This window comes from Eurosta solidaginis, chromosome 4 (genome assembly GCF_040869045.1).
Source record: "Eurosta solidaginis isolate ZX-2024a chromosome 4, ASM4086904v1, whole genome shotgun sequence".
Taxonomy (NCBI): domain Eukaryota; kingdom Metazoa; phylum Arthropoda; class Insecta; order Diptera; family Tephritidae; genus Eurosta; species Eurosta solidaginis.
This window is the reverse complement of record NC_090322.1, coordinates 93,189,759-93,212,708: the sequence shown is the minus strand read 5'-3', so window position 1 is coordinate 93,212,708 and position 22,950 is coordinate 93,189,759. Positions and strand designations below refer to the sequence as shown.

The window sequence follows — 22,950 nt, the reverse complement described above, 5'->3', positions numbered from 1 at the left end:
ACGTACAGGACCTCGTCAGAGGTAGCTTAGTGGTTAACATCATCACAAAATGGCGCCCAACGTGGAGCCCCTAAGAGGTTTATCTCTTTAGGTCCTTTATAAAATTTGTATTCTTTTTTTTGGAAGTTTGCTCCTGATTTGGAATTTAGTATCAACGATAGCTTTGGCCTATTTACTAACCAGTTAGGAAGAATTTCTAGTTTCCAGTTGTTTGGAGGTGTTTGGAATTAGAAAGAGTTAACTTAGATTAGTTAATCTAACCTTTCGCAATCTAATCGAACTATTATAAACATGTATTTTTTAATTTTGATGTCATGACTTGGAATTGGGAACCGGGGTTTTACCGGTTCCGTAACCAGTCAAGCAACAAACTAATGTCGAGGGAGGTAAAATAAATTCATATAATGTGGAAATTTAGACAAACACTGCTTTGAGTGTTGATACCGGTTATAAAGAATTTATTTTAATTCAATTTAATAGTTTAATTTAAACGGAAATGCTATATCGAATCAATATCTTCTACGGACGAAGGCTTAACTAGAATCACTCTCACATCCCTTTTTATTCAGATGCGATAAGCTACTTAGTACAACAATTTATATTTCATTTTTTTTATTTTAAATTTGCAAAGAGCAAGGTGTAAAATTTAGAGAAGCAAATTTTTTTTGATTAGTTGAATTTTTTGGTTAGAAAATAATAATGGCAGTTCGGCATAGCTCTGATGATTTAGTGAACTTAAATGTTCAGTATGGAATATGTACCATTTGTAACGAGGAAATCTCCGAAGAGAATGGTTGCATGACTCCTTGCCAACATCGAGCTTGCATAACTAGGTGGTTGACTGAGAATAATGCTTGTCCTTTATGTACGCGCTCGTGTGAAACCGAATCCTTAAACAGTTTCAACGAGCAAGATCCAACAACAAGTTTAGATGCTTCTACTAGTCAAGGTGCAATACCAAGACGAGAGGGTCCGTTGACAAGGTATAGGGGTAACGAATTGTCTTCAAATTCTCGTATACTGAACCAGGGGAATTGGCGTGGTAGGAATCGTGGAAATCATACACGAAGTCCGCAAACCTCAGGTCAGGGTGTTAATCAAAGGCATATGCGGAGTATGTTAGAAGAGTCCTTCAGGGAATACGAAGAACGTGCATCTAGACAAATAGGAGAGGAAATCAGTAGGGCAGTAGCAGATTCTCTTGGAAGTAACTTGAGCAACATGAATTTGAACGCGTCGCGTTCTGGTACTGAAAACCATCGAGTAGTAGTCGAAAATGGGTTACCTTCTGTTCACGAAAACCGCGATAACGTGAATGCTGTACGTTTTCGTTCTAATGGGGATACTCTTCCAGTATCTGTAGCTGCGAAAATCGTTTCCGGTTGGAAACTATCATTTGACGGGTCGCTCGATAGCATTACGGTAGATGAGTTTATATATAGGGTTAACGCTTTAACTCGGTCTACTCCTCGTGGGGATTTCAATATATTATGTCAAAACATTCATGTGCTTTTTGAAGGCAAGGCCAAACGCTGGTTCTGGCGTTATCATCGTTCAGCAAACGCACTTGATTGGGCAGATATATGCGATGACATGCGTAGATACTTCAAAGATTTTAGAACAGATTTCGATATATTAGAGACTATTCGTAATAGGAAACAGAAAATTGGGGAATCGTTTGATCGATTTGTTCGTTTGATTCGATTATGAATATAGCAGACGGATTGCGTAGACCTTTAACTGAACACGAGATGGTTGAGACTATTATACGGAATTTACAACCTGACATTCGTTTAGAGCTTTTGCATCTGGATATTTGCACTATATCCGAGCTGCGGAGATCCTGTCGACGACGCGAAAATCTTTTCGCTGAGATTCAAGGAAAATCTCAACAAACGAGACCGTTTTATGGGCAACGAAGGCAGGTAGCAGAGGTGGAAGAAGTTGAATTAGAAGAAGTTTCTGCTCTTGAAAGCAACCGTGTTCCCAATTCAGTGGAACCTAGAAAGTGTTGGAACTGTGACGAACTTGGCCACGACTATAAAAAGTGTATCAAACCTAGGCGCGTTTTCTGTTACGGCTGTGGGCTGATCGCGTTCTTCCTACCGAATTGTCCTAAATGTAACAGTTCGGAAAACAGGGTGAGGGATGTCGGCAACAGGAGCAGACATCCCAACTGACAATCCGATGCCGAGAATCGAACATTCGTGTAACCATTCTTAAAAATGATAGACAAGTTTCCAAACCTATTCCACCTTTGTTCCCGATTAAACCATTCCATCAAAGACTTTTAGCTTACCGACAAACACGAGAAGAGATCTTTAAACGTACTCGATCTGCGGAGATAGCACGTAAGTTTTTGTCGACAATAAAGTCGAAACAAAAGAGTTTAAGTTCCATTTCCCAAATTTTCCAACAAGCAAATGATCTTAGACCATATGTTTCAGTAACTATTTTTAATAAAACCTACCTTGGATTGCTTGATTCAGGAGCGTCAGTTAGTTGTATCGGTGCTGATTTAGCAACTGAGCTATTAGCTGAAAACAAAGGCGTTAAACGGATACGGTCATGTGTTCGAACAGCAGACGGTTCTAGGCAAGATGTGGCGGGCATAATAAAACTTAGTGTCACGTACAAGTCTGAGTCGCATCAGATCGAATTTTATTTAATCCCTTCTCTGGTTCAAAATCTATATCTTGGAATAGACTTTTGGAAGGCATTTAAAATCGCAGTAAATGTTGTTAGCGAAGTTAGTATAGGTGGATCAGTTCCCAATAGACACGCTTTAAATTGCCAACAACAATCTATCCTTAACTCTGCTATAGCATGTTTTCCAAGTTTTGAAGTGCACGGTCTCGGCAAAACCTCACTGGTGGAGGATGCCATCGATGTTGGTGAATCTAAACCCGTCAAGCAACGGCATTTTCCGATTTCTCCTGCAGTAGCGAAACTGATGTGCGACGAAATCGACCGTATGCTATCGCTTGGGGTTATAGAGGAGTCCAATAGTCCGTGGTCTTCACCAGTGGTTTTAGTCCGTAAACCTGGAAAGGTGCGACTTTGCTTAGACAGTAGAAAGGTTAATGCTCTTACAGTGAAAGACGCGTATCCTCTGCCACACATCGAGGGTATATTGTCCAGGCTACCACGAGCGGAATTCATTTCTAGTCTGGATTTGAAAGATGCCTTCTGGCAGATCCCTCTAGAAATGAATTCCCGCGAAAAAACGGCTTTCACAGTGCCAAATCGACCACTATACCAATACACTGTGATGCCGTTCGGCCTGTGCAATGCACCCCAAACGATGTGTAGGTTGATGGATCGCGTTATCCCATTCAATCTTAAAGAGAAAGTTTTCGTTTACTTAGACGATCTGCTTCTGCTGTCCGAGAGTTTTGAAGATCATATTGAGTTACTTAAACAAGTTGCCGTTCACATCCGCAAAGCTGGTCTTACGATAAATATTGCTAAAAGCAAGTTTTGTTTAAGCGAGGTGCGCTACCTCGGCTACGTTGTTGGGAAAGGAACACTAAAGACAGACAATGAAAAAGTATCAGCTATAGCAGACTACCCTGTACCAAAAACTGTGAAGCAACTTCGCAGATTTTTGGGCATGGCGGGCTGGTATAGAAGGTTCATTCGCAATTTTGCTGAGGTAACGCATCCTTTGACCGAACTACTGAAAAAAGCAAAGACTTTTACCTGGTCAGACGAAGCGCAACGGTCCTTTGACGACATTAAAGACAAGCTTACGGCTGCACCTTTCTTAACCAATCCTAACTTTAAAAAACCTTTCATCATTCAATGCGACGCTAGCGACCATGGCGTGGGAGCCGTTCTAGCGCAAGAGAATGATGAAGGCGTGGAGGTACCCATTGCGTATATGTCACAAAAGTTAAATAAGGCCCAACAAAATTATTCCGTGACAGAACGTGAGTGTTTGGCGGCAGTACTGGCTATTAAAAAGTTCCGAGCGTATGTGGATGTGGAAGGGCAACAATTTACAGTAATAACTGATCATGCGAGTTTGCGCTGGTTGATGAACCAAACCGACTTAAGTGGACGTTTGGCTAGGTGGGCGTTAAAGTTTCAGTGGTTTGATTTCACTATTGCGTACAGGAAAGGCAGTGCTAATGTTGTACCCGACGCTCTTTCATGCGTTTACTGCGAGGATGAGATAGTTGCGGTCATTGAGATAGATTATGCACCAGACATCAATCTATCTTCAGAAGCGTTTGATGAACCAGAGTATGTTGAACTTAAGGCGAATTTGTTAGAGAATTCGGAAAAGTATCCCGACTTCAAAATCTCAGATAAACTCATTTATCATCGTACTGAGTTCTATTCCGCGAGAATGCTACATGGAAGTTGGTTGTTCCGAAATCTCTTCGAACAGAGGTTTTGAAACAGGCGCATGATATTCCCACTAGCGCACATGGACGTGTAGCTAAAACGGTAGAAAGGGTGCGTCGTTACTTCTATTGGCCCGGTTTATACCGATCAGTGAAAGAATATGTCAACAACTGTCAGGTGTGTAAAATGACTAAGTACCCTACCAATATTTTACGTCCACCAATGGGAAAAATTAAACCCGTGGAACGGATTTTTCAGCGCCTATATGTTGATATAGTCGGTCCCTTTACCAGATCGAAAAATGTGTTTATAGGTATTCTAGTTGTTTTTGATCACCTATCTAAATTCAGTTTTCTTTCCCTTTAAAGCAGTTCACGACCAGTCCAATTGTAAGGTTTTTGAAAGAGCAAGTCTTTGATGTATTTAGTGTACCGGAATTTGTGGTAAGCGACAATGGTAGTCAGTTTCGGTCGAAGGAGTTCGATGCGTTTTTGACAAAGTGTGGGGTCAAGCATACGCTGACTGCGGTGTATTCGCCTCAGAGCAACGCTTCAGAGCGCTTGAATCGCTCCATAAATGCGGCCTTGAGGGCGTACATACAAAGCGATCAGCGAGAATGGGACTGCCACCTTAGCAGCATAAATGCGGCACTTCGAAGCTCCTTCCATCAATCGATAGGTTATAGTCCTTATTTTTCTTTATTTGGTCAGCATATGGTGATGCACGGCGATTCTTATGAACTTTTGAAAAATATTGAAATGACCACTGAGGGCATAGCAGAAACCAATCAAACACGTACCGACAAACTTTTGAATATTCGAGATATTGTTAGGCAAAACCTGAAAGGAGCACATGATCGCAATGAATATCATTATAACCTACGGTCACGGGAAATAACATACGAACCAGGGCAAGAGATTTTACGTAGGAACTTTGCACAAAGCAATATGGCGAAACAATTTAATTCAAAGCTTTCGAAAACATTTCTCAGGGCTAGGGTTCGAGAAAAACTGGGTTCGTCATACTACGTTTTGGAAGACTTAGACGAGAAGATCTTAGGTAAATATCATGCGAAGGATATGCAGCCATGCTAATTTACCGCCTTTTCAGCTCCCGTGCAAAATATATGCTCCATATAGTTTACCCGGAACCTGATTTGTGAGCGCGGCTTCGTTTTTGAAAACCTTTTCTGATAGAAATATTCATAGGTATGTCCTAAATCAGAAAGGTAGGTAGTTAGCTTCTTTGACCGTCATAGGGTTAAAGTTACAAAACATAGTTCAGTGGCAACACCTGTGGCAAACGGTCTAACTGCGTGCATGATGGGTTTGAGAAAATGAGGAGATAAAGACGAGAGCACGATCGATTTCCGCCAAATTGATCTCGCTCTTTCTGGTTGGAGACATCAAGGTGTTAAGACGTGTCAAAAAGTTTAATTTTATTTCGATGGTGCATGGTCACCCAAGCCACGCGGTCGTTTAGATATTTTTAAAGAAACAATAAACTCAGAAAATAAAAACCCTCAAACCCTCAATGGATGTAAAAGCCCCGGAAGGCATCGAATATACCCGGTAAGCTGACGCAGCGGTTCCAGAAACATCGGATCGACGAGCAGTTCCATCAGCCAAAAACAGAACCACGTGTGCCCGAGCAAGTTACTCAGGCTCTGGAAGTTAATGTGAAAGCTAAGTAGCGTGAAGTTTAGTGTAGAGTGATGAAAACCTGCCTCATTCAGGTGAAATTTATAAAAGAAAATTTAGAACTTAACCAAAAAGCTGGAAATCTAAAGTATAGCATATACCTACTGTACTAGTGCCTTAAATCTATTTTAAATGACGCGTTAAAACTAGTTCAAAAAGTTTGCTTAAAATATATTTTCAATTTCGTCATAAAAATTACCTAAAAACAGCTTAAAAACTATTTTAAAACTTAATTATAAAAGCTACGTTAAAAATACTCTCAAATCGTTCAAAAACTCCTCTAAAAATTACATAAAAAAAAAATAAAATTACTTACACCTAACTTACATTAAAATTATACATGCGGCTATACATAAGAACAAAACAACTAAAACAAAACTACTAAAGAAAATACTATGTTAATATACTTTCATAAAAATTCCAAACCCTATATTAGCAACTACTTTAACGATGGTGAAAATTTTATTTAAAATCCTAAAAAAATATATACAGATATATCTAAATGGGGTTTATTGAAAAGTTTCTACCTTGGGTTTTTTAATAAAGGTTTATAAAATAAAAGAAGAAAAAAAAAATATATATGAATTCAACTATAATTGTTATGTCTATACTATTATGAAGTATACATATGTATATACATAAGTAGATTTGCAAGTTAAAGCTACAAGAAGAAGTTGAATAAAGAGAAAGAGAGAAAAGAATATACTATAGACATTTACAAAACTTAGTGGTAAATTGAAACAAAATTTAATTTAACTTTAAATAAAAGTTCTCCATTAACTTACATAAAATAACTTTTTGTGAATAAGAAAAAAAAAGAGGTTAAAAGGTAGAAAATTTGAAAATTCAAATAATTAAATTTTAGACGAGTTTAAGGTAAGCCTTGAAGGGTTAAAAACCATGAAGTAAGAGTATTTTCCTTTTCTCATTGCAACAAGCATTTACATACAGAAAAAAATTCTAATAAGAATTCGGATAGAAAGCAAAAACTTTGTGAGCGAAGAAAGAGTTTATCTTTTGTTTTAGCGTACAACGGAGCTCAACGGGCGCCTGCTGACAATGTTGGAGATCATGGTAAGTTCTCTTTGATTGCATCATCTCTTATTTCTATTGATACTTTTATATGTGTGTAAGAGTAGAGTTGCGTGGGTGAAGAAGGAAAGTAACAAAAAGAAAAAAAGGGAATGTATGTTTGTACATTATAATGAGCGTGGTTGCGTTACTCTCCTTCTTTTCTACAACTATTGATACTTTTCATAACTTTGGTCGTTACCACTAGTTAGCTTTTTTTCTCTTGAGGCATTTTTTTTATTCCAATTAGAACTTAATGAGGAGAGCTCTCTATCTCTCAATTAATTTGAGTACGAAGTTTTCTTGAATCGATGCACAAATGAGTGCATATGTAAGTAATTATGATTGTTAATAAATCAGCTTAGATTGTATTAAGGCGGGTCAAAAATTTAGTTTTAAAACTATTAACAACAATGTAAATTAGGAATGAATGCATAGCAAAATACGTATGTATGTAACTTAATTGATAAATGTTCGTAAATATCCGATTGCATTAGGGAGGCTCGAAAATGTTAATTTAAAATATCGGAAATATTGTTCAGCGATTTGACTAAATTAAAGCAGCATTTATATACGTACATATAAAGAAACTTGAATAAATATGTAATTGAATTGTAATATTTTAAAATGAATCGGTGCTAAGTTTTTATTTAAAAAGGATGTGAGGTGATCTAGGTCTTCGTATAGGTATGGTTGGGTTTAGGGATTGAAGTCAAAAATATATCTCTCATGGTTGGGTAGAAGGAGAGAAGGGGAGCGGCTTTATTTCTTCCCCGGTTCGATCGGCTGCATCTCCGGTTTAATCCGTTTCCGTTTGTCTTTCATATCTTTAGGGATTTTCGGGGTTAAAGGTTTTTTTTTTGATGCCTGGTTCTATCCAAATATGTGCATGGATTTCTTTTGTGTGTTAGGTTGACCCCTGTACACATGTGGCAAGCAAGAACCACCCCAATCCGGCGAGCTCAGACCTGGTTTTAACTAGCATGCACGCTACGTCACGTACAGGACCTCGTCAGAGGTAGCTTAGTGGTTAACATCATCACACCGTGAAACACACAATGGTCAGCACTAGACTCCTACATTTTAAATGTTTGCAGAAATTCCACAAACTTTGAATTCCAATTACGAGATGCCTGATTAAGCCCATAAAGATCCTTTTTAAGGCGAAAAACTTGATTTTGAGCTTGAGAGACATTGATGCCTTGTGGGATGTCCATATAAATCTCCTCATGGAGTTCTCCGTATAAAAAGGCAGTTTTGACATCAAATTGCATCATCTCCATGCCTTCAAAGCCTGCTACCGCCATAGCCACTCTCACTGAATCATATCGCACTACTGGCTAATATGTTTCTTTATAGTCGATACCAGGTTCTTGTGAATAGCCTTTAGCCACTAATCACGCCTTAAACACTGGTTTTTGATTTGGGTTTGATTTAATTTTAAACACCCATTTGCATCCCACAATATTTTTATCACGGGGTTTTTCAACCAACTCCCAAGTTTGGTTAAGCTCAAGGGAATTGATTTCTTCATTTATTGCCGCTCTCCAATCCACGGCATGTTCCGAATTTATGGCATCTTCATATGAATCTGGTTCTGAAATAGTTGCTAAACAGCCCATGTAATCGTATCCAAATCGCCCTGGTGGTAAAACTTCCTTACGCAAGCCATACCTGTTATGCTCTCTTGCATCAGGAACAGAACTTTGTAACGTAGAACCATTTGATGTATTTGGCATATCGGTTGCTGAAGTCTCTTTTTTCATAGAATTCTTAGGAGTGCTGGACATATGCGGCTGAAAAGACGATGAAACGCTTTCATCTTGTTCAGTGTTTTCATTACTCGTATCACCCTCGTCATCTTTGCTAAATGCCCCAATTCTAATTGCCTTTTCATTAAAAACAACATCGCAACTAATAATTATTTTTGCTGACTCCTGATCGTACAAACGAAAATTTTTTGCTGAAGGTTCATAGCCAACTAGATACACTTTCTTTGCTTTAGCATCCCACTTTTTCCTCCCAAGTTGTTTGGGCAGATAAACCATGCATTCAGTGCCAAAAACCTGAAAAAAGTGACTCAAATCGGGCTTCTTGCCAAACCAGTATTCGAATGGCGTTTTTGCCCGACTAGCCGATGCTGATCGATTAAGGATGTATACGGCCGATCTCACTGCTTCAGGCCACAAAAATTTGTTTAGTCCGCTGGCCAACAACATCGTCCGGGCTGATTCTTGAACAGTCCTATTGTCTCTTTCAATAAAGCCATTTTGCTCCGGGGTGTATGGTGAGATTTTCTCCAGAACAATACCATTATTTGACAGCAGCTCAGCTACTTCTTTATTTATAAACTCGGTACCATTGTCGCACTGTATATATTTTACCGATTCGCCCGTCATGTTGCGTAGCATAGAAATAAAACATCTAAGTTTTTGAAGAACTTCAGATTTGTTGGATAAAAAATAAACGTACCTGAAGCATGTGCCTTCATCCTTAAGCAACATGAAATAGCGAACTCGACCGATACCAGATTCAGATATAGGGCCGCATAAATCCATGTGAAAATATTCGCACTTGCGTGCTTCACGTCGTATTGCAGCTCCATGTGAAGACCGATGCATTTTTCCTCGCTTGCAATCTTCACAGAAAAAATTGTTGTGTTCCGTCACATTTATGCCATCAGCTAAACCTCTGTCACACATGTTTTTGATTGTTGCAAGTCTGCAGTGTCATTGCTGCATTGTATTGATCTTTGCCGAATTTGCTTTATAATCATTTCTTTGCTTAAATAATATTCTAAATTGATTTTGAGAGTCACGAATACCGGCGGCCAACATGTTTTTATTTTTGTCTATCAGAACACATCGTTTAGATTCCGTCAGCATTGAAAACCCTTTTGTTGTTGCTGAGTCTGTAGAAAACAGGTTTTGTTTTAGTTGAGGAACATATTGGACGTTAGTGATAACGCGAGGTATCCATTTGTTGTATACAAGAGCATACATTTTTACATCGCCGCAACCTAGGATTTCTCATTATTTGCAATGTAAACAAATCGATTGGAATTTGAAAATTCTCACAGAGTATATTAACTTTGATTGGATAACGGTTGGTTGTACAGGTATAAAGGAATCGAGATAGATATAGACTTCCATATATCAAAATCATCAGTATCGAAAAAAAATTTGATTGAGCCATGTCCGTCCGTCCGTCCGTCCGTCCGTCTGTCCGTTAACACGACAACTTGAGTAAATTTTGAGGTATCTTGATGAAATTTGGTATGTAGATTCCTGGGCACTCATCTCAGATCGCTATTTAAAATGAACGATATCGGACTATAACCACGCCCACTTTTTCGATATCGAAAATTTCAAAAAACCGAAAAAATGCGATAATTCATTGCCAAAGGCGGTTAAAGCGATGAAACTTGGTAGATAGGTTGACGTTATGACGCAGAATAGAAAACTAGTAAGATTTTGGACAATGGACGTGGCACCGCCCACTTTTACAAGAAGGTAATTTAAAAGTTTTTCAAGCTGTAATTTGGCAGTCGTTATCATGATGAAATTTGGCAGGAACGTTACTACTATTACTATATATGTGCTAAATAAATTTAGCAAAATTGGATGAAGAACACGCCCACTTTTAAAAAAAAATTTTTTTAAATTCAAATTTTAACAAAAAATTTAATATCTTTACTGTATATAAGTAAATTAAGTCAAAATTCAACTCCAGTAATGATATGATGCAACAAAATACAAAAATAAAAGAAAATTTCAAAATGGGCGTGGCTCCGCCCATTTTAATTTACTACCAGTCCACCGTCTGTCCTTCCGCTCGGCCGTTAACACAATAACTTGAGCAAAAACCGATATATCTTTACTAAACTTAGCCCACGTACTTATCTGAACTCACTTTATCTCGGTATAAAAAACGGCCGAAATCCGACCATAACCACGCCCACTTTATCGATATCGAAAATTACGAAACATGAAAAAAATGCCATAATTCTATACCAAATACAAAAAAAGGGATGAAACATGGTAACTGGATTGGTTTATTGACGCAAAATATAACTTTGGAAAAAACTTTGTAAAATGGGTGTGACACCTACCATATTAAGTAGAAGAAAATGAAAAAGTTCTACAAGGCGGAATCAACAGCCCTTGGAATCTTGGCAGGAATACTGTTAGTGGTATTGCATATATAAATAAATTAGCAGTACCCGACAGATGATTTTCTGGATCACCTGGTCCACATTTTAGTCGATATCGCGAGAACGCCTTCACATATACATCTAAGGGCCACTCGCTTTTAAAACCCTCATTAATACCTTTAATTTGATATCCATATCGTACAAACACATTCTAGAGTCACCCCTGGCCCACCCTAATGGCAATATCTCGAAAAGGCGTCCACATATAGACCTAATGTCCACTCCCTCTTAAAATTCTCAGTAACACCTTTCGTTTGATACCCATATCGTACAAACATTCTAGAGTCACCCCTGGCCCACCCTAATGGCGATATCTCGAAAAGGCATCCACCTATAGACCTAATGCCCACTCCCTCTTAAAATGCTCAGTAACACCTTTCGTTTGATACCCATATCGTACAAACATTCTAGAGTCACCCCTGGCCCACCCTAATGGCGATATCTCGAAAAGGCGTCCACCTATAGACCTAATGCCCACTCCCTCTTAAAATGCTCAGTAACACCTTTCGTTTGATACCCATATCGTACAAACATTCTAGAGTCACCCTTGGTCCACCTTTATGGCGATATCTCGAAAAGGCTTCCACCTATAGAACTAAGGATTACACCCTTTTAAAATACTCATTACCACCTTTCATTTGATACCCATATCGTACAAACGTATTCTAGAGTCACCCTGGCCCACCCTAATGGCGATATCTCGAAAAGGCGTCCACCTATAGACCTAATGCCCACTCCCTCTTAAAATGCTCAGTAACACCTTTCGTTTGATACCCATATCGTACAAACATTCTAGAGTCACCCTTGGTCCACCTTTATGGCGATATCTCGAAAAGGCGTCCACCTATAGAACTAAGGATTACTCCCTTTTAAAATACTTATAACCACCTTTCATTTGATACCCATATCGTACAAACACATTCTAGAGTCACCCCTGGCCCACCCTAATGGCGATATCTCGAAAAGGCGTCCACCTATAGACCTAATGCCCACTCCTTCTTAAAATGCTCAGTAACACCTTCCGTTTGATACCCATATCGTACAAACATTCTAGAGTCACCCCTGGCCCACCCTAATGGCGATATCTCGAAAAGGCGTCCACCTATAGACCTAAAGCCCACTCCCTCTTAAAATGCTCAGTAACACCTTTCGTTTGATACCCATATCGTACAAACACATTCTAGAGTCACCCCTGGCCCACCCTAATGACGATATCTCGAAAAGGCGTCCACCTATAGACCTCATGCCCACTCCCTCTTAAAATGCTCAGTAACACCTTTCGTTTGATACCCATATCGTACAAACATATTCTAGAGTCACCCCTGGTCCACCTTTATGGCGATTTCTCGAAAAGGCGTTCACCTATAGAACTAAAGCACATTCCCTTTTAAAATACTCAGTAACACCTTTCGTTTGATACCCATATCGTACAAACATATTCTAGAGTCACCCCTGGTCCACCTTTATGGCGATTTCTCGAAAAGGCGTTCACCTATAGACCTAAAGCCCACTCCCTCTTAAAATGCTCAGTAACACCTTTCGTTTGATACCCATATCGTACAAACACATTCTAGAGTCACCCCTGGCCCACCCTAATGACGATATCTCGAAAAGGCGTCCACCTATAGACCTAATGCCCACTCCTTCTTAAAATGCTCAGTAACACCTTCCGTTTGATACCCATATCGTACAAACATTCTAGAGTCACCCCTGGCCCACCCTAATGGCGATATCTCGAAAAGGCGTCCACCTATAGACCTAAAGCCCACTCCCTCTTAAAATGCTCAGTAACACCTTTCATTTGATACCCATATCGTACAAACACATTCTAGAGTCACTCCTGGTCCACCTTAATGGCGATATCTCGAAAAGGCGTCCACCGATAGACCTAAGGCCCACTCCCTCTTAAAATGCTCAGTAACACCTTTCATTTGATACCCATATCGTACAAACAAATTCTAGAGTCAGCCCTGGTCCACCTTTATGGCGATATCCCTACATGGCGTCCATCCATAGAACTATGGCCTACTCTCTCTTAAAATACTCTTTAATACCTTCCATTTGATACACATGTCATACAACTACATTCCAGGGTTACCCTAGGTTCATTTTCCTACATGGTGATTTTCCTTATTTTGTCTCCATAGCTCTCAACTGAGTATGTAATGTTCGGTTACACCCGAACTTAGCCTTCCTTACTTGTTTAAATTGTTTTTTCTTTGCACGACATTCTCTCTCCCAGTGTCCAATTTTATTGCAGTAGTTGCATTTTGACGCTCGCTTTCTTTCGGCAATTGACTTTTATGGTTTTCGGATTTTGCATTGAAAGCTGCTTCGCTTACAGCTCCGTCACTACTCTTCTTGAGTTGATCTTCTTCGAGCTGTAACTTTGCTATCAAATTGTCTATAGTTCTGCCTTCTTTTACGTTATACCAAACAGTTTTGAAGTTTTTGAACCTTGGTGACAAACTGCTTATGATTCGTACCATCTTGATATTTTCGGATAACTTTTCCCCTTGTGCCTCTATTTCCGCTGCCACTGCTGACACCTTTGACACATGATCTGCGACTGACTCGTCTTCCTGCGTTCGTAGCGAAAAATATTCTTCATAAAGACACATAACTTTTACCTCACTTTGTTTGTGGTGAATAGTTGCTAATTTGAGGTAGACTTCGCTTGAGCTAGTGCATGTTAGTACGTGGTTTGCTTGATCCTTTTCAATAGAAGGTATAAGAATTCCCATTGCTTTACCGTCACGCTTCATCCATAAGTCCTTCTGATCTTGGAATGCCGAATCGTTGAATTTGGTTATCCCTTGTACTATTTCTAGTAAACCATGGCCTTTTAATACCGCATCGACATTGAACGTCCACAACCTGTAGTTGCTGTTGTTTAGTCGGTGGAAAATATGGATTGTTTCTTCGGTCATCTTAAGCCAATCTGGGCCCATAACCTGATGAAATAAAATGCTATCAAGTGCAAACTTAGCACGTACAAAATATATGCTACGTTTATTCACGCGGTTTGATGAGAAGAGAAGTTATATGATATATATATATATACAGATCATATTTGTATGAGTATATATGAAGAAAAATAACAGTTAGAAAGTAATGAAATTAAGCAGCTGAATACAATGCCGAGTAAGAATGTGCAACGTACCAACGAGTGACAGATCTTGAAAGACAAGTGGTGCCATTAAACATTGTTGCTTCTTAACAGCTAGTGTATGCTATCAAGTGCAAACTTAGCACGTACAAAATATATGCTACGTTTATTCACGCGGTTTGATGAGAAGAGAAGTTATATGATATGTATATATACAGATCATATTTGTATGAGTATATATGAAGAAAAATAACAGTTAGAAAGTAATGAAATTAAGTAGCTGAATACAATGCCGAGTAAGAATGTGCCACGTACCAAGGAGTGACAGATCTTGAATGACAAGTGGTGCCATTAAACAATGTTGCTTCTTAACAGCTAGTGTATGTAAGTCGCAATATATTGCGTTAACAAAATCTACTTTTACCGCTTCTTGTAGGAGGCTTATTAAATCCTCTTTACTCTTATATGAAATTAGGTGCCTGGTTTTTTTTTTCAAAAATTATAAACGTTCTTTTTCCCTGTTCTATACCTTCTTCTACTAGTATCTGATTACGAAAGCAGTTCACTGGTTTATGAGTTCTTTCAATCGTGTTAGTTGACGAAACTTCGATATGAATTGTTTCAGTACTCATGTTATCCAGGGCGTTCATGTGTTACCTAGACAATGCATCTGCGACTACATTCCTTTACCCGGTTTGTAAATGAGTTTCGCGTTACATTCGTTTTTGAAGGCTTTCATCTTTTAATTTTTGAGGTTGGGTTTCTATCTGAACCCGCAAAAGTAAGCGGTTGGTGATCCGTATAAACCGTAAGATCTGTTACGCCATAGAGGTAGTTTCTAACGGTTTTCAATGCCCAAACGATGGCCAACATCTCTCTTTCGTTTGTAGCAGAATGTTCCTCACTACTAGCCAAAGTACGGGATATCATTGTTATAGGCTTCCCCTCTTGTGACAGAACAGCACATATTGCGTGCGACGACGCGTCCGTGGTCAAATCGAAGGGTTTATTAAAATCAGGGTAGGTTAGTGTCACCTCCTCTGATGCTAGTATTTCCTTTAAGGTAGTGAGGGTTTTTTTTGTTCCTCAGTCAAATCAATTTCGATTTTTTTCGACTGTGACACAGTAACTCGGCCATATTCACCCCTCATTACACTTGAAAGTGGTTTCGCTATTTTAGCGAAATCTTTAATGAAACAGCGGTAGTACCCCGCTAAACCCAAAAATGATCTTAGCCCCCTCGGTGTAGTGGGCTCCTGGAAATTTCGAATGGCAGCCACTTTATCGGGGCACGTCTTGATTCCGCCCTGTGAAACTAAAAAACACAGGAATTCCACTTCGGTTCTGAAAAATTTTGATTTTTCAGCTGACGCTCTCATGTTGGCTTCGAATAAATTTCTTAAAATCACTTCCACATCATCCAAATGTTGTTCTTCGTCTTTGGAAAATATAATGACATCATCCATATAGACAAAACATTTGCTTCCTGTTGGTAGCACAGAAACATTATTTGTGTAAACAATTAAGTGGCAATGCTTACACAAGCTGATCGGGACTTCCGGCTTTTTTCCTACGACTCGAGTGACGTACTAAGCACTGTTCTTATAGTTTAAATATTATTGTGTAAAGTAATTGAAATAAATGAAGTATTCTAACGTTAAAAGACTAATTTCCTTTATAAGCATCGCGGTTACAATACTTCCTATTTGTTCTCTCAACACATCGTCTATTGCCCTCTGGAAAATGCTGGGAGCATTCTTTAGACCGAATGGCAATCTACAAAATGCATACTTCCCCTTTCTACGGAAAATGCACACCAGAAATAAAAACGCTGTAAAATGGATGCACAGCAATGCAAATGTTTTTTAACGAAATGCAAAAGCAGCGAGAGCAAGATAATGCGGCTATGCAAGCTGTTATAACACAGCTTTTTACATCGACATCTGGGAATACAGGTGATGGTCCAAAGGTAAATTTGCAACCAGAGCGAACAATGGACACACTGAATTCATATATGACCCAGAATATAACCTAACTTTTGAAACGTGGTACGCTCGCTACGAGGATTTGTTTTTAATAGATGCAAATAAGCTCGATGACGCAGCTAAAGTCAGACTCTTATTAAGGAAACTCAAAACAAACGTTCACAGCAAGTATATTGACTACATTTTACCCAAGCATTCAAGGGAATTCGACTTCGCCTGCACTGTAGATAAATTAAAGCAATTATTTGGGAATCAAAAATCCCAATTCAGCATGCGCTACAATTGTTTACAAATGACAAAAGCGCTACACATGGATTTTGCCACATACGCTGCTGAGGTCAACAAGCAATGTGAAAATTTCAAGTTAAATATCATAACATTGGATCAATTCAAATGTTTAATATTCGTAATAGGACTTAAAGCCGAATCAGATTTCGAAATAAGAACCCGAATGTTAACTAAATTGAACACAGAAGCCGAACAAATTAATTTGGACACATTCTCTCGAGAATGTCAACGAATTATTAACTTGAAATCAGACAATGCGTTAATGGAAAGCAAAAGTCGCGAAATCACTCAAGTAAACAAATTGTCTGCCAAAAACAACAACAACGAACTGAAACAAAAAAAGCCAAAAACACCTTGTTGGTTTTGTGGAGCGATGCACTACGTGCGCAATTGCACTTACAAAAGTCATACCTGCGAAAAATGTCAAAAAGTGGGACACAAAGAAGGTTATTGCAAAATAAAATCTAAATCAACAAAAAAGCAAAATAACCAAAACAAAAGCTACAGCAAAGGCAAAGCAAATACGAAACAGCCGGTCATTAACAGTATATATCAAGCAAACAGCATAACTTCACAACGTAAATATGTCAACGTGAAAATCAACAATGTTGCAATGTAATTACAGTTTGATACAGCATCGGATATCACCATAATTTCGAAAGATAATTTCGATAAATTAGGTTGAACAAAAATCAGAGAAGTTACACACACCGCAAGAAGCGCAACTGGTGAATTACCCTTATATGTACAATTTGCGTGTAAAGTCGAATTAAAGGGAACAATAAAATCATTGACGTGTTTTGTAACTACTATAAATCTTAATGTGTTCGGTTTGGACTGGATATCTGCATTCCAACTGGAGAATACGCCTCTTAGTACTATTTGCAATCAAATTTCATCAAGAAACCAGGCAAGTATAGTTCCAGTATACAAATCGTTTGACAAATCACTACCTAAAGATTTGTTTCCAGCACTATTCGATAATCAACTAGGCCTCTGCAATAAAACTAAAGCGCATTTAGTTGTTAAGACGAAATGTCAACCTGTTTTCATTCTAAGCGGCCCGTCGCTTATGCAACTCAACATCTGGTTGAATCAGAATTACAGAGACTGCAAGATCTTAACGTTATCTCGCCTGTTAATTACTCCGACTGGGCAGCGCCAATTGTTGTAATAAAGAAGCCGAACGGCAGTATTCGTATATGCGCTGATTTTTCCCCAGGGCTCAACAGCGCCTTAGAAACATACCAATATCCACTGGCTCTACCTGAGGATGTATTTGCTAAGCTCAGCAACGCCACAGTGTTCAGTCATATCGATTTATCTGATGCATTCCTTCAAGTTGAGGTTGATGACGTTTCCAAAGCGCTTCACAATAAATACACACATCGGTTTATTCAGATATAATCGAATGGTGTTCGGTGTGAAGACATTTCCCGCGATTGATGATATTTTGATATTTTTGTTTCGGGTAAAAACCAAGCAGAACACGACGCAAATCTGCACGAAGTCTTACTCCGAATACAACAATACGGATTCAAATTGAAACTAGAAAAGTGCAAATTTTCTTATTCTAAAATGTCTTATTTAGGCTACGTTCTAGATAAAGATGGCATAAGTCCTGATCCAAACCACATTAATGCAAAAAAAATATGCCCCCGCCGACAAATCAATCCGAGTTAAGATCATTTTTAGGCGCAATAAATTTTTACGGAAAGTTTATCAGCCACATGCGAAAATATCGAGGTCCATTGGATGAATTACTACAAAAGAACATAGCCTGGCACTGGACAAAAGTCCACCAAAATTGTTTTAGTAGACTTAAAAATATTATTTCATCCAAGCTGTTACTAACACATTATGATCCAACAAAAGGTATAGTAGTAGCAGCCGATGAGTCCAATTACGGTCTCCGAGCTGTTATTTTTCATGAATTTGAAGACGGGTCACTGAAGGCAATCTGTCATGCATTGAGATCGCTAACACCTGCAGAAAAACATTACAGCCAAATAGAAAAAGAAGCTTTGGCAATTATTTTCGCACTAACAAAGTTCCACAGAATGGTTTTCGGTCGAAAGTTTACACTTCAGACAGATCATAAACCCCTACTTACTATATTTGGAAATAAAACTGGAATAAGTGCACATCAAGCAAATAGACTACGAAAATGGGCAGTAAAATTGCTTGCATACGACTTTGAGTTAAAATTTATATCAACAAACAGTTTCGGTTACGCTGATGTCTTGTCACGCCTTATTAGCAACACACTCAACCCTTCAGAAGAATTCGTCATCGCAGCAATTAAATTCGAATCTGAAATAAAGGAAATTTTAGGAGATTCAATTAGCAAATTACCACTCACAGCCAAAATGGTGCTATTTGAAACCGCGAAAGACAGTGTCCTTTCGAAAATTTTTAAATATGTGACCGACGGATGGCCACCCAAATTACACCATAATGACTTCAAGGCATGCCCTAATCGAAAAGATAGCATAAATCGAAGGTTGCTTAATGTTAGGTAGCCGGATCATAATACCAAAAATTTTCCAAAAGCGTGTACTCAAAGAACTTCATCGTGGAAACCCTGGCATACAGTATACAAAAGCTATCACACGCAACTACGTTTACTGGTCAAACATTGACACTGACATTGAAACTTTGGTTAAAGGTTGTTCAAACTGCATGGCGGCAGCTAAGATGCCAACAAAAACAAATTTACAACCCTGGCCGAAGCCTTCCGGGCCTTGGGAACGGCTTCATATTGATTATGCTGGTCCAATTGATTCATGTTATTATCTCATCGTTATCGACGCGTTTTCAAAGTAGCCAGAAATAATAAAAACCAAATCGATTACAACAACGCAAACGATTTCAATTTTGAATGAGATTTTTTCTAGATTTGGATTGCCGAAAACAATAGTATCGGACAATGGCACACAGTTCACCAGCCATGAGTTCCAGCAATATTTAGCTGAACACGGCATTGAACATGTTCGTAGTAGTCCCTACTATCACATGTCGAACGGACAGGCTGAGAGGTTTGTGGATACCTTCAAACGGGCACTAAAAAGCTGAACGGGGAAGGGACAACAGCACAAAATCTGTTAGTATTTTTACAAGCTTACAGATCCAAAACAAACAAGCAGAATGATGACAGAAAATCACCTGCAGATGTTCTAATTGGAAGACAGATACGTCTAAAACTCGATTTACTTAAACCAACCACAGAATCTAAAATTTATAACTACAAACAAGTTAAAATGAAGAATCAGATAAAAGGCATGGTGCTAAGCAGAAGTGCTATGACATTGAAGATCTCGTTTTTGTTTCCGAACACAAAAACAAAGACAGCTTCAAATGGGCGAAAGGTAGAATCATTGAGCGCATCGGAAAAGTAATGTATAATAAACGATTACAGAATGGTAAATTGATTCGATGTCATGCCAATGAAATTCGAAACCGTCATCAGGAAAATTCTGCGTTATCACAAGACGTAACCGAATGTAACGACAAACTACTGGCAGAGGCATTTCAGTTGTATGATACTGCACGTGTGCATATTCCAAACGATACGTCAGCTGTGGCATCAGTGCCTTCTCCACAGGTAACACCAACAACACACGAAGTGCAGCCTCCCAAGACGAAAGACAGAGTATGCGGAGTGAAAACGACAATCAGTCAGAAAGAGCTTATATACGACCACAGCGTGTTCGTAAACCCGTCGACCGTTTTAAGTCAACTTAGAGAAAATTTATCCAATAAACATATTGAAAAGGGAATGTGTTGGTAGCACAGAAACATTATTTGTGTAAACAATTAAGTGGCAACGCTTACACGAGCTGATCGGGACTTCCAGTTTTTTTCCTACGACTCGAGCGACGTACTAAGCACTGTTCTTATAGTTTAAATATTATTGTGTAATGTAATTGAAATAAATGAAGTATTCTAACGTTAAAAGACTAATTTCCTTTATAAGCATCGCGGTTACAATACTTCCTATTTGTTCTCTCAACACATCGTCTATTGCCCTCTGGAAAATGCTGGGAGCATTCTTTAGACCGAATGGCAATCTACAAAATGCATACTTCCCCTTTTTACGGAAAATGCTGTTTTTTCTCTGTCCCGTTCCAGCAGGTTGATCTGATGGAAACAGTTTTCTAATCAAGGGTAGTAAAAAATTTACTTCCACCTAGATTTGATAAAATTCCCGTGATATCCGGAATTTGATATTTATCGCTGATGGTTTTTTCGTTAAGCTTTCGAAAATCTATAACCATCCGCTTTTTTTCTTGTCCACTTTCGTCAAGGCCTTTCTCTTTAACCACCCATACGGGATTATTGTATGGTGACCGGGATGGCCGAATAATACCGTTTGCTAGCAGTTCTTGAATTATCTTGTTTACGAAATCCGAGACGCCTAATGGGTACGGGTATAGCCTTGAATACACGGGGTCTTCGTTTGTAGGGTGAATCGTTGCCACTATGTTTGTGTTGTATGGTAGTGCTTCGTTAGGGTCTGCAAACACTCCATTTATGCTACCAATCATTTTTGAGAATGCTTCTTCTAGATTTTGTGGGACGTTTTTCGCCTGCAGTCGTAAGTGACTAACATCCTCGCTAGATACAAATAGTATAATCTCCTTACCAAAATCATGTGTTATTGTGTTTGTTTTAAAATTTATAGACGCATGCACCTTGTTCAATAAGTCAAGACCAATTACACCGTCAAATGGAGTAAGATCAGGTAGTAGAAAAAATTCGGCTACTATCCCAAAAATTTTAACCTTGCATTTATGTTTGATGGTGGTAACGCCGTAAATAGACTTTACTAAAAATGAGTTTTCTACTGGTTTTATCCCTTTCAGTCTTGGAAGGGGCCTGATATAGCTCCTTGATGCCCCTGTGTCGACAAGGAGCTTGACCTATTTCCCTCCTATTGACCTTGAAACCCAAGGAAGGAGGGACTTTGCCCTAAAAAATTAACCTCATCGGATTCGATGCTGTCGGCTGCCTGCTCCGCTTCGTTATTGTATGTTTCTTCATTTTGCGACTCTTGCTCATCGGTAAGATGGTTTACGCGCTGCATTTTAGGTCCTGTGTACCGTCCTGAGTTCGCTGCACATTTTTGCACGTTCCCTTGTCATAGATTATATATGACCCTATTGTTTCTGGCTAGGATTACTTGCTTGGTTATTAAATTGGGACATGGAGGGATCTACTTCCATAGGCTCAATGCGCCTTTGGCCCGAATAATTACTACTGGTAAATGGTTTTTGGGTATTTCCATAATTCTGTGGGCGACTGGCCTGTTTAATTTGTTTACTTAATGAAAAATGCGGGTTTTTATGACCCAGACCGTGCTCGTAGTTAGGTGACTTTTGATTGGCAGGATTCTGACTTCCGCCAGGTTTTTCCTGAGACCGGGATGGCCGAATAATACCGTTTGCTAGCAGTTCTTGAATTATCTTGTTTACGAAATCCGAGACGCCTAATGGGTACGGGTATAGCCTTGAATACACGGGGTCTTCGTTTGTAGTGCGAATCGTTGCCACTATGTTTGTGTTGTATGGTAGTGCTTCGTTAGAGTCTGCAAACACTCCATTTATGCTACCAATCATTTTTGAGAATGCTTCTTCTAGATTTTGTGGGACGTTTTTCGCCTGCAGTCGTAAGTGACTAACATCCTCGCTAGATACAAATAGTATAATCTCCTTACCAAAATCATGCGTTATTGTGTTTGTTTTTAAACTTATAGACGCATGCACCTTGTTCAATAAGTGAAGACCAATTACACCATCAAATGGAGTAAGATCAGGTGGTAGAAAAAATTCGGCTACTATCCCAAAAATTTTAACCTTGCATTTATGTTTGATGGTGGTAACGCCGTAAATAGACTTTACTAAAAATGAGTTTTCTACTGGTTTTATCCCTTTCAGTCTTGGAAGGGGCCTGATATAGCTCCTTGATGCCCCTGTGTCGACAAGGAGCTTGACCTATTTCCCTCCTATTGACCTTGAAACCCAAGGAAGGAGGAACTTTGCCCTAAAAAATTAACCTCATCGGATTCGATGCTGTCGGCTGCCTGCTCCGCTTCGTTATTGTATGTTTCTTCATTTTGCGACTCTTGCTCATCGGTAAGATGGTTTACGCGCTGCATTTTAGGTCCTGTGTACCGTCCTGAGTTCGATGCACATTTTTGCACGTTCCCTTGTCATAGATTATATATGACCC

General features: G+C 39.0%; 1 protein-coding gene across 1 annotated transcript in view; it reads left to right on the top strand.

Moving 5' to 3' along the window:
• Positions 1-22,950, top strand: part of Rbcn-3A (Rabconnectin-3A) — a 2,573,828-nt gene that overhangs the window by 652,453 nt on the left and 1,898,425 nt on the right. Inside the window, exons 11-14 of the mRNA XM_067779516.1 lie at positions 691-1,648; positions 2,826-4,074; positions 4,120-4,290; positions 16,702-17,334. Coding sequence (XP_067635617.1) covers positions 691-1,648; positions 2,826-4,074; positions 4,120-4,290; positions 16,702-17,334 — 3,011 coding nt within the window. The remainder of the gene's footprint in view (positions 1-690; positions 1,649-2,825; positions 4,075-4,119; positions 4,291-16,701; positions 17,335-22,950) is intronic.